Source organism: Sarcophilus harrisii, chromosome 3, assembly GCF_902635505.1.
Source record: "Sarcophilus harrisii chromosome 3, mSarHar1.11, whole genome shotgun sequence".
Taxonomy (NCBI): Eukaryota; Metazoa; Chordata; class Mammalia; order Dasyuromorphia; family Dasyuridae; genus Sarcophilus; species Sarcophilus harrisii.
Window position 1 is genome coordinate 607,153,312 of NC_045428.1, and position 12,765 is coordinate 607,166,076.

Consider the following 12,765-nt stretch of genomic DNA (forward strand, 5'->3'; position numbering starts at 1 on the left):
GCTGCACAAGGAAAATCAGACTTTGAAATAATGTACAATTAAACTGTGAAGGAAACCAAAATGCAGGTGGATGAAAATAGAGGCATTGGAAATGCTATGTAGTGGTTCACAGTCATTTCCCAGGGTTCTTTCACTGGGTATAGCTGGTTCTCTTCATTATTGAACAAATGGAACTGATTTGGTCCATCTCATTGTTGAAGAAGGACACATCCATCAGAATTGATCATCATATAGTATTGTTGTTGAAGTATATAATGATCTCCTGGTCCTGCTCATTTCACTCTGCAACAGTTCATGTAAGTCTTTCCAGGCCTTTCTGAAATCATCCTGCTGGTCATTTCTTACCGAACAGTAATATTCCATAGTATTCATATACCACAATTTATTCAGCTATTCTCCAATTGATGGGCATCCACTCAGTTTCCAGTTTCTGGCCACTACAAAGAAGGCTGCCACAAACATTCTTGCACATACAGGTCCATCAAATCAACTTTGGTGCATTGGATTTGATCATCTGAAGATCAAAATTCTCCCATGGTTCTCTGAAAAGTCACTGAAAGCCCCACTCCAAGACAGGTCTGTATTTTTAAGACTAATTATTTGAATAATTCATGAAGCATTATTTAAACTAAAAGAGGTTAAAGGAACAGAATCCCACCCCTCATGCAAATTCTCTGTTCTTGGAATAAAGGCAAGTATGAGAATGTTCCTGTGAAGAATAAAAGGAAAAATGGTCAATAGGATCTGCTATTGGGAATGAGGGGGCAGAGTCCATAAATAACTTCAACTTTTACTTTTCTCTAGGTCTCTCTACCTTTGATGACAATTCTCTCCAAGATACCTCTATTATGGAATCTAAAGACATTATCCTGAGTGTTGCCTTCTTCTTCCAGACAGGAACTGGGATTCTAGGGAATTCCTTCCTTATTTGTCTCTTCATTCTTGTCTTTCTCAAAGGACATAGGATGAGACATATAGATATTATTATCACCCAACTGACCTTGGTCAACTGCTTGATTCTTCTGTCAAAGGGCATCCCCCAGACAATGACAGCTTTGGGTCTGATGAATTTCTTCAATCAAATTGGTTGTAAAATTGTTTTTTACCTTCACAGAGTAGCTCGAGACCTTTCCCTCAGCATGACTTGCCTCCTGAGTGGCTTTCAGGCCATCACCATCAGCCCCAGCAACTCCAAGTGGGCAGATCTTAAGGCCAGAGCTCCAAAGTACCTCATTCCCTCTAGTCTCTGCTGTTGGACTTTTCACTTGTTTTTTTGCAGCTACATTCCTTGGGGAATGAAGGGACCAAAACACACCAGAAACAACACTCAGATTCAACATAATGGATACTGTTCTCACAACATTCCTTCTGGATTTCAAGCCTCTTTATTTGCAGCTATTCTCTCCTTTCCTGATGCTATTTTTTTGGGACTCATGATCTCTGCCAATGGCTACATGCTGTTTTTATTGTACAGACATCACAAGCAAATCCAGCAAGTTTACCTTACCTGCCTGTCCCCCAGAGTCTCCCCTGAGAATAGGGCCACCAAAAGTATCCTGATGCTAGTGAGCACCTTTATTTCCTCCTACTCTCTCAACTGCATCCTGACAGCATATATGTCACTTATAAAGTCCCCACCCTGGTTAGTGAATACTTCTGCTTTTCTGGCTGCATGTTTCCCAACTGTGAGCCCTTATGTGCTGATCAGCAGTGACTCACAAGTGACCAGGTACTGCTCTGCTCTTTGTGGGAAGAAACCCTCCATTTGGTCCTGGATAATAGAATAACATTCTCTACCAAGATGACTTCCTGAAAGCTCAATTTAGAGAACAGGGATCTCCATATCAAAGGAAACCTGAATCTGATCCTAAATATTAGACTTATTCTTCATATCTTAGAAACAATGGGTGATTGAAATGTGGAGATTAGGATAAGAGAATGATCTTAAGCTGATGATTCTTAGAAAATTTTTGCTTGTGTCATCCATTGGATTCTGGAATATCAATATTGGAAGTTGCTACTATTAGATCAATATCATATAATCATCAAAGCAAAAAGGAAAAGATCTTCCATGAACAATAGTCATTACTACTCTTCTCATGGTAACCCCAAATTGAAAAGTACTGGAGTACATTCTTATTTGGGAATAGTTAAAGAAATGTAAATATTGTATTGCATTAGAATATTATTTTCTTATAGAAAATGCAAAATTTACATTTTGAGAGGGAAAACTTCTGTGAACTAAGGAAGGGATGTGAGCAGAAATGGAAAAAAAAAGTCATACAATGATTACATTATAGAGAAATCTAATTTGAAAGACTTAAAACCCTGATCACAAAATGATATTGTATAAGACTAAAAGACTAAAGATGAAACATCCCACTTGCTTGTTGTTATAAAGGGGATGAATTTGGTGTGCAGCTGGATGGTGTAGCCAATTGAGCACTGGACTTGAAATCAGTTAGGCTCATCTTCCTCAGTTTAAATCTGGTCTCAGACACTTGTGTAATTGTGTCTGTATCACATGGGTAGATTTGTTTGCCTCAGTTTGGCCCTGTTTCCTTAGTTCTTCATTTGTAAAACGAGGAAGGAAATGATAAACCATTCCCTTGAAAATAAGGTCACCTAGAGTCAGACATGATTGAAAAGATTGAGCAGCAGCAGCAAGAAAACTATTGGACAGCTAGGTGGCTCACTGAGTAGAGTTCCTGGCCTAAAGTCAGGGAGACTCATCCTGATTTTAATCTGACCTCAAATACTTATTAGCAGTATGACCCTAAGCAAGTCACTTAATCTTGTTTGCCTCATTTTTTTATGTGTAAAATGAACTGGAGAAGGAAATGGCAAAGCATTCCAAAAAAGGGGGAGGGCTAAGAAGAGTCAGACATGATTAGAATGATTCAAATTTAGACACAGTGAATGTGGGCATTTGTTTTACTAGAACACAATGTATTGATACCATTGTAATAAAGATGTTTTTAGTTAAAAAAAATAAGTATAAGGATATAGGAAAGGAAGGCAAACAGGAGACTCAGGGTAAAGTATTTTTTTATCAAAATTTTTTATTTTTATTTTCAGAACATATGCATAGATAACTTTCAACATTCACTCTTGCAAAACCTTGTGTTCCAAACTTTTTTTTTCCATATGCTGGATTATTTACCTCCACCCCATGGTAAATAATCCAGCATATGTTAAACATACATATTTCCATAGTTATCATACTGCATAAGACAAATAAGAGCAAAAAGGGGAAAAATGAGAAAACAATATAAGCAAAAAAAAAAAAAAAGTGAAAATGCTATGTTGTGATTGCACTCAGTTCCCACAGTCTTCTCTCTGGTTTCAGATAGCTCTCTTCATCACAAGATCATTTGAGTTGTCATCAATCATCTCATTGTTGAAAACAAAAAGAGCCATATCCTTTAGAACTGATCATCATATAATCTTGTTTTTGCTATGTATGACGATCTCCTTTTTCTACTCACTTTACTCAGCATCAGTTCATGCAAGTCTCTTCAGACTTCTCTGAATTCATCCTGCTGATCATTTCTTATGGAACAATAATATTCCATAACACTCACATTCCATAACTTATTAAGCCATTCTCCAAATGATGGGCAGCCACTCAATTTCCAGTTTCTGATCACTACAAAAAGGGCTGCTAGAAATATTTATCTACATGTGGATCATTTTCCCCTTTTTATGATCTCTTTGGGATACAGGCTCAGTAGAGACACTGCTGGATCAAAGGGTATGCACAGTTTCATAGCCCTTTGGCCATAGTTCCAAATTGCTTTCCAGAATGGTTGGACCTGTTCACAACTCTACCAACAATGTATGAGTGTTCAGTTCTTTTCCTATCATCTTAGTCAATCTCAGAGGTGTGTAGTGGTACTTCAGAATTGTCTTTATATGCATTTCTCTGATTAGTGGTGATTTATAGCATTTTTTCATATGACTAGAAATAGTTTTAATACCTTCATCTGAAAATTTTCTGTTGATATCCTTTGGCCATTTATCAATTGGAAAATGGCTTGAATTCTTATAAATTTGGGACAACAACCAACCAGATTTGAATAAGTCTATCAGAAAGATAAATAAAAGGGAAAATGTGGAACTGAACCAATTTCTAGAGAAACTAGGGATTAAAAAAAACTTTTGGCATGTTCTAAATAGTACTGCAAAAGAAAGTTCATGTTCTGTTCCATATGAAAGTTGCATAAAATTGACCATATACTAGGATATAGGGATATTACAAACAAATTCAAGAAGACCAAAGTAGCTATTACATACTTTATAGATCATCATCTATTCAGAATAGAAATCATTTAAGGGATGAAAAACAAAAGATAAAGATCTAAAAGGAAACTTTGCAATGAAATCTTAAATTTTGAGTGGATTAAAGAAGAAATCAGAGAAATAATTAACAATGATGAGAAACTAAGGGATAGTGATAAAACAACATAGCAAAATTTTGGGGATGCACTTAAATCAGTCCTTGGGGAGAACTAATATCCTTACCATCATACATTAACAAAATATAAAAAGAGAACAATGAACTGAATATGCATTTTAAAAACTAGAAAATGAACAAATAAATCTAAAATAAGCACCAAAAGGAGTTATTAAAAATAGAGGGAAAATAGACAAATTGGAAATCCTTTCCAGAAATAGAAAAATGACTAAAATCTGGTTTTTGAAAAGACTAACAAAATTGATAAATGTTTAGCCGATCTCATTAAAACAGAGCAGAAAATTAAATCGATAAAAAAGAAAATTAGATGAAATCACAGCAAAATCAACAGAAAAAAAGGATAATTAGAACAAATTATATATAGGTCTACCTTAGTGAACTTGAAAACAGAAGGGAATACCTTCAATACCTTCAAAAATATAAAAAGAAAATGGAAATTTTGGGAGGAATTCACTAATGGAAGATGGGGTTATGGGATATAGAGATATTCAAGTGAAAAGGCAGCTGCAGCTGCCGGCAAAGTCTAGAATGTCAGAAGCAATTCAATTCAGTAGTCTCCTTTTTCATTTTTCAAGTAAACCTTCTTTAATTTTCAAGATGCCCTTTGGATATTTATTTTTAGTGCATTTATTCTGGTCTTGCTAATTTTAAAACTAATTTTTTTAGGTGAATTATTTTTTTAATTGAAGCTTTTATTTTCAAAACATATGCAAGGATAATTTTTCACTGTTGACTCTTGCAAAACCTTGTGTTCTAATTCCTCCTTGTTCCCCCACTCTGTCCCCTAGATAGCAAGTAATCTAATATATGTATAATTGTATTTTAAATTCACAAATCCCATCTTTTTCCATTTTCTTACTCATGTTTTCAAAATGGCACTTTTTCTGTAAGGTATAATTTAACTTCATCTGGGAAATTTAAGTAAGATGTATGATTGTAATCTTACACATAGTTATTGTTTCTAATGCTATTTGAACAGTTATCATTCAGGATGTTAATATTCAGTTTCTATTTAGGGTTCATGTTTTTGTATGTAGTTATCTTCCATGTTTTTTAATTTTTTTTATTTAATAGCCTTTTATTTACAGGTTATATGATGGGTAACTTTACAGCATTATAAATTTGCAAACATTCTTGTTCGCAATTTTTTTTCACCTCTTATCCCCTCTACCTCCCCAGATGGCAGGATACATAGTATTTGAAATACATTAAGAATATCAATTAGATACAGCATAAGTATACATGACTAAAATTATTTTGCTGTACAAAAGTAATCAGACTCTGAAATATTGTACAATCAACCTGTGAAGGAAACTCAAAATGTCAGGTGGGCAAAAATATAGGGATTGGGAATTCAATGTAAATGTTTTTTAAGTCATCTCCCAGAGTTCTTTCTTCTGTATGCTGGTTCAGTTCATTACGGCTCATTGGAAATGATTTGGTTGATCTGGTTGCTGAGGATGGCAGTTGCCTATCAGAATTGGCATACTATATATATTGTTGTTGAAGTTATAATGATCTCTGGTTCTGCTCATTTCACTCAGATCAGTTCGTGTATATCTTCCATGTTTTACCACATTACAGTCTATACAAGGATGTGATTGTGATTCTTCTAATATTTATTAACTTTATTCTGTGCTATAGAATACCAGGATGAAAACTTATAGCTTGTCTCATACAATCAGCATATGTCTCTTTTCCTATGGAAATGTTCTTTTAAATGATTTTATTTTTGACTCAATTACATGTTAAAAACAATATTTTTAACTATTAATAAAACAGTTTGAGTTTTCAATTGATTGCTTTTCCTTCTCCCTTCCTCACTTTGAGATGATTAGCAATTAATAATAAAGTTACATGAGTGCTAATTATGCAAAATATTTCCATAGTACATATTTTTGTAAGAAGACCTAAAGGAAGTGAAGTGAAGGAATGATAGGAGAAGTGATGAAGGAGGAAGAATGGAAAGTAATGATGAATGGAATGAATGTGAAATGGGATGAATGGATGGAAGGAAGAGGATAGGAAGAAGGAGAATGTGGATGGAAGAAGGAAGTGATGAGGGATGGAAGTGGAGTGAGGAAGGTGAGGAAGGAGTGAAGGGAGAAAGGAGGAAGGGAGGAAGGAAGGAGGAGGGAGAGGAGGAAGAGGAGAGGAGAGGAGGAAGGAAGGAAGGAAGGAAGGAAGGAAGGAAGGAAGTGGAGGGAGGAAGGAGGAAGGAGAGAGGAAGGAGAGTGGAGGAAGGGAGGAGGAAGGAAGGGAGAGGAGAAGGGAGGAAGGAATGGAGAGGAAGGGAGAATGGAGAAGGAGAGTGAGGAAGGAGGAAGGAGTGAGGGAAGGGAAGGGGAAGGGATGGAGGGAGGATGAAGGAAGGGAGGGAGTGAAGTGGAGGAATGAGTGGGGAGGAGGGAGGAAGGAAGGAATGGAAGGAAGGAAGGAAGGAAGGAAGGAAGGAGGAAAGGAGGAGAGAGTCAGGAAAAATGTATGTTTCAGTCTGTATTCAGACAACATTAATTCTTTTCTGGAGGTGAATGGATTTTCCATCATTAGCCCTTTGGCATTGTCTTGGATCATCGTCTTGCTGAGAATAGTAGTCATCCATGGTTCATTGTACAATATTGTTTTACTGTATACAATGTTTTCTAATTATGGTCACTTTCTATCAAGCAGATTGTCTTTCTAGATCTTTGTGAAATCTCAGAGCGCAACAGCCTGGTGGGAGGTGACCCAGGTGGAATATGAGCTCTTGGGGTGGAGTTTGGAAGCCTGGGAGGAGTCCAGAGCAGAAATTGGGCTTCTCCAGTGGTCAAGACATTTCACGTGATGGAGGGTGGGTTTGGGGCGGGAAAGGAGCTCAGGGCCTGAGATCTTGGTGTGACTGAGAGAGACGGCCCTTTTAGGAAGTCTCTAGGGCCTGCTAAGGTGGCAACTCTTGGCCCTAGGAAAATTTCTCCAGACAGCTGGCTGGAAACTGGAACTTTGGGAGTTGAGATCTCTGCTCTCCTGCAAGGCAGCTCTGTGGGTGCAGGTCCCAGGTAGGTCCGTCCACCTCCCGGCATGTCTACCCCCACCTCCCTGCCCACCTCTGAGCTTTTACTTGTTCCCTTTGTCTTGCTAATGGGGGATCATTTGACCTTCAGCAGCACCAGGAACGTGCTGCTGTATCAGACTCGGCTATCGGGCAAGCCCTTCCTTCTGAGTCCTGCCCCCTCCTGGCCCCCACCTCCTTTCGCCATCCCTTCTTTTCCCATCCCATACTTCCCAAACGTCAGACGTTACGTCCCGGATTTATCACTGATTCACATTTTCCCAATTTCAGACCTTGCCCACAAGGACCCAGGAGTCCCGCCTTGTTCCTGATCCCTGGTTAGAAACGTGGAGCTTCTGCCTTCGACTTAGGCCCCTGTTAGATTCTAAGGTTCTGCCTGCCCTGAGGACCCACTCTGGACGCGGGCCCCCAAAACTCCTGCCTGGCTCTGCCTCTCTCCCCCATCCCCAGGCTCTTGGGCTGCTGCCTGATCACACCCCAGGCCATGGCTCCCTGTGTCCAGGCTCCCTTTAGGGTCGCCAAGCTTAGTTCTACCAGAGGGTCCCAGGCAACCTCCCCAGCTCCTAGGAAGACCTCAGGACACAGTCGTGTTGCTTTCCTAGGATCCGTGTCCCCTGAAGCCTTCTGCCCCTGCAGTGTCCCTGATCTCTCACCCTGAGCTGTGTCAGAATTCTCTCTCCCAGATCTTACCTGGGCTCTCCTTCCTCCTGCTTCCTGCCCTCTCTTAAAGCCCTGAAACTCGCCTGATCCTGCCCCTCCCTCCGGGACTAGATCTCCGGCTTCCCAGCTTCCCTGGTGCTCCATCCAGAGCTGTCCTTCCTGCCCAAGGTTCATCCCATATTCACAAGGCTTCTACATCCTTCCTGATGATACTTTTGTTTCCTCCTGAATTCAGAGAGGAAGGTTGTAATGTTACCAGCTCTCCTCACCCTCTTCTCAGTTCCTGTTCCTCCTCTTGCCCAATTTTTATAACTGTTTCTTTACCCTTTCCTGCCCTGTCAGACACATTTTAGTCCCAACCTTTAAAACTACTGTCAGTTATACTGATAACATTTTCTTATATAGAAGTAAATCATTAGCCTTAATGAGGGCCTTGAATTAGTCTTTAATATTTTCCTTTTTTCTGGATCTTTTATATTAAATTTTCCATTGAGTCCTGGTTTTTGTTTACAAATACATGAAGGTTTTTCAGTTTGCAAATCTCTATTTTCCCTCATTCCATATTCTATTCCAGATTTCTGGGTAAATTATTGAGGATGCAAGTCCAATTTTTTGTTCTTGAAATTTAATGTAACCAAACCCTTGGTCTTTTAGAGTTAAAGCTGCTGGTTTTGTGAAATCCTGACCATTTCTGCAATATTGAAGTTTGTCTTCTTTTCTGGTTGGATTGCAGTATTTTCTCCTTAATCTGGGAATTGGGAAATTTTGCTAGGATATTCTTGGAAGGTTTCCTTGATGATCTCTTCAGTTGATGAACAGTAGATTTTTTCTTTCCTTCTTTACCTGCTTGTTCTACAACTTATTTATTTTTTGGTGTCTTATAATGCTAATAGATTCCTCTTGTTCAATACTATTTTTCAAGGACTTTTAAAACGTCTTTCCAATTAATTAACCCTTTTCATAATTTCTTGAAATTGCTTTCATCCCCCTACTCTCCCAATATTTACTTGATCTCTTATTTGATTTTTGAATTCCTTTTTATATCCTTCCAAGCATTCTTTTTGGCTTGGGTACTTTTGAGTACACAAAGGGGACAAAGTAGCTTTTTTTTTAACCTCACAATATTCTTCTGAATATCAAACCAGATCTTCTTCCATACCAAAATAGCTATTGTCAGGTTCTTTTGCTTTGCTTACTCATCCTGAATTTTCATTTGGTTTTATTATTTTTAACAGTTTACAATGCCAATCATTATTATAATCAAGTTTGAATTTGAGTTCTGGGTAATTGTGCCTTAAGTCTCCAGACTGTTATGTTCTGAATTCTGACCAGGGGCTCAACCTCAGCAACAGTTCTCACCTAAGTCACATGCAAGGTCTATCAAGTGCCGGAAATGTTTTTGCTCCCTAAAATACTGCACTTTCTTAGCAAGTGCTCATTCCTCCTTGTCCACAGCCACAGCCCAGCATAATGTCTGGCCAGCATTGCTAGCTCTGACGAGGATCCTTCAATCTTGCCCTACTCGGTTTTCATGAGGTGAAAATTCTTGAGCAAATGTGTTTTACATTTTTGCACCTAGAAAACCTTTGCAAAATTACTTATCATGTTAGAGTGAGATGAAGTGAAAAGGGAAGAAACAGAATTTGGAACTCAAAAAATGTTTGTTTGCTTTTTTTCTCCTGAGGCTATTGCCCAGGTTCTCACAGCTGGAAAGTGTTAAGTGTCTGAAGCCAGATTTGAACTCAGGCTGTCCTGACTTCAGGGTGGTGCTCTATCCATTGTGCCATTTAGCTGTCTCCCCCACCCCCAACTTTTTGAAAATGTTAAAAATTGTCTTTAGCCTGGAGAGACTTACAGAACTGATGCTGAGTGAAATGAGCAGGACCAGGAGATCATTATATACTTCAACAACAATACTAGAGGATGACCAGTTCTGATGGATCAGGCCCTCCTCAGCAACGAGATCAACCAAATCATTTCTAATGGAGCAGTAATGAACTGAACTAGCTATGCCCAGAAAAAGATCTCTGGGAGATGACTAAAACCATTACATTGAATTCCCAATCCCTATAGTTATGCACACCTGCATTTTTGATTTCCTTCACAAGCTAATTGTACAATAATTCAGAGTCTGATTCTTTTTGTACAGCAAAATAATGTTTTGGTCATGTATACTTATTGTGTATCTAAGTTATATTTTAATATATTTAACATCTACTGGTCATCCTGCCATTTAGGGAGGGGTGGGGGTAAGAGGTGAAAAATTGGAACAAGAGGTTTGGCAATTGTTAATGCTGTAAAGTTACCCATGTATATATCCTGTAAATAAAAGGCTATTAAATTAAAAAAAAAAAAAAAAAGAATGTTAGGAAGATAAAAGGAAAGGACCTATTTGTACAAAAATATTTAAAGCACCTCTCGTTGGGATGGCTAAGAATTATATATCAAAGAGATGGCCATTAATTAGGGAACGCCTAAACAAACCGTGGCATATCATTGTAATGGAATATTAATGTACTATAAGAAATGACAAGCAGCATGATTTCAGAAAAACTTGTAAGGACTTATGTAAACTGATGCATAGTAAAGTGAACAGAACCAAGACAATGTTGTACTCTATAACAGAAATATTGTTCAATGAAGAATTGTGAATGATTTAACTATTTTCAGCAATAAAAGGATCAAGATGATCCCAAAGGGAAAAAAAATAAAAAAATAAAATTGTCTTTACATGTAATTAGGAAAAAATAACATTCAATATAAAAAATTTGAAGTCAATCAACTTCTAATCCTTCTGTCCCAAACTCTCTTTTAGACATCTTGAACCAGTTGTCTGCTTTGAGATGTCTTACAATAAACATGTAAGACAATTATTTGAAAGGCAAATTTGCTGGTTTCTTCCCAAGGTCCTTCTGGTTGATTTTCCTATGAAAGGTCTTTGAGTTTTATGAAGGGAAAGTAGGATTTTCTTTTGCTTCTAATTTTGTCTCCTATTTTAGGTAGCTTTAGGTCAAAAATCAATCCAGAATTTTTTTACTGGTAGTATTTTTTATTTTTGTAAATACATATAAAATAATTTTTGACATTCGTCATTGCCAAACCTTGTGTTCCAAAGTTTTCTCCCTCTAAATCACAGCATTAATAGCTAACCTTTATATAATATTATCTATTTTCCCATGTGATAGAGAAATCTTATTTCATGTTCACAACAACCATGGCAGGTAGGAGGTACTATTAGTATCTTGACTGTATGGAAAAGTAACAGAAAAAACAGGTACAGTGACTTGTCCAGTGTCACCCAGGTGAAAAATGTCTGAGTTGTTTTCAATTCAAGTTTTCCTGACTCCAGGCAGCATGTTCTATCCATTGTGCCTCCTGGGTGGTAGAAAATAACTTTGCACCATAAGGGAAGCTTCAAATAAGGGAGATAAGTGAATCAGAGACTTTTAGTTAAAGTTCTAGCCAGTCATCTGAGAGTGTAAGGAAGGGAAGTTTAGGTGGGCTGAAGAGTGAGGTTTAGGCCACTTCAGTGATCAGTTACTGCCTGTTGATCCCATTCCCTTTTCCCACTTAGTTTCTATCTAAATATAAGGAGGGATAGCGACAATGAGAGAGTATCAAAGGATATCATTGAGAAAATTAAAATTTTCATAATAAAATGTACATGAGGTGATAGATGTTTAATACAGAGGAGGTTAGCACAATGTATTAGAAAGTAGAACCTGATATTCTGCAAAAGAAAAACACTTGACACAAAGATTCACATGGCCTTCAAATGAAAAGATCAAAGTTCCTTAATACCTTTTGGAACTTGGCCCCTAAACTCACTCTACTGTATCTCCTCTAAGCCAATGCCAATCAGTAGACCTATAAACTAAAAAGTCAAATGGCCCATATACACAACGTGAAATTTTCCAATGGATTTTTGTTACTTCAAAGATCTTAAGGGGTAGCTAGGAGGTGCAGTGGATAGACACCAGCCCTGAAGTCAGGAGGACCTGAGTTCAAATTTTGTCTCAGACATTTAACACTTTCTAGTTGTGTGACCTTGGGCAAGGCACTTAACCCCAATGGCCTCAGGAACAAAAAAAAAAATCTAGAAAGAAAAGGTGGTGCTCATGTGTCTGTAAATATGTCAACAATGATGAGCTAGAAATATAATGGAAGGTTATGGAGACATAAGAAAAGCACAGTGTCAGAAGACCTTGGGAAAGTTGTCTGAACTGAATCAAGAGAGAAGTGAGCAGAATCAGGGGAACAGTTTGTACTGTAGCAACACTGAGCAATACGGTAGAGCCATGACTCCAAAGCAGTAGTTCTCTAAAGTTTTGTTTTTAGAACTTCTTTCATGAACAAAATAATTAGTGTTGTGAAGCCCCCTCGTCATTCACTTTCCTACTCATAATATTCTTTCACATTTATGTATTAAGTATTTACATGAATGCCCAGGATAACATTTACTTTCCAAAGTTCCAAACCGATCATTTGCTTCTACTATATAAGTAGAAATCCTTGACATGATTCCGCATCAAGTTAATTTAGTAATAATAATAATAACAACAATAAAATAGTAACTACC

General features: G+C 37.7%; 2 protein-coding genes across 4 annotated transcripts in view; both read left to right on the forward strand.

The window, feature by feature from the left end:
* Positions 1 to 1,787, forward strand: part of LOC116422728 (vomeronasal type-1 receptor 4-like) — a 34,936-nt gene extending 33,149 nt beyond the window's left edge. Inside the window, exon 6 of the mRNA XM_031961821.1 lies at positions 805 to 1,787. Within this exon, the coding sequence (XP_031817681.1) occupies positions 805 to 1,787 (983 nt within the window). The remainder of the gene's footprint in view (positions 1 to 804) is intronic.
* Positions 1 to 12,765, forward strand: part of LOC116423051 (zinc finger protein 260-like) — a 168,179-nt gene that overhangs the window by 123,595 nt on the left and 31,819 nt on the right. For 2 of the 3 annotated variants that reach the window (XM_031964030.1, XM_031964027.1), the window contains exon 1: positions 7,472 to 7,512. The exons of the other annotated variant lie outside the window; for it this stretch is intronic. The gene's annotated coding sequence lies outside the window, so the exon portion shown is untranslated. Of the gene's footprint in view, positions 1 to 7,471; positions 7,513 to 12,765 lie in introns of those variants that run through there. 3 annotated transcript variants of the gene reach the window in all.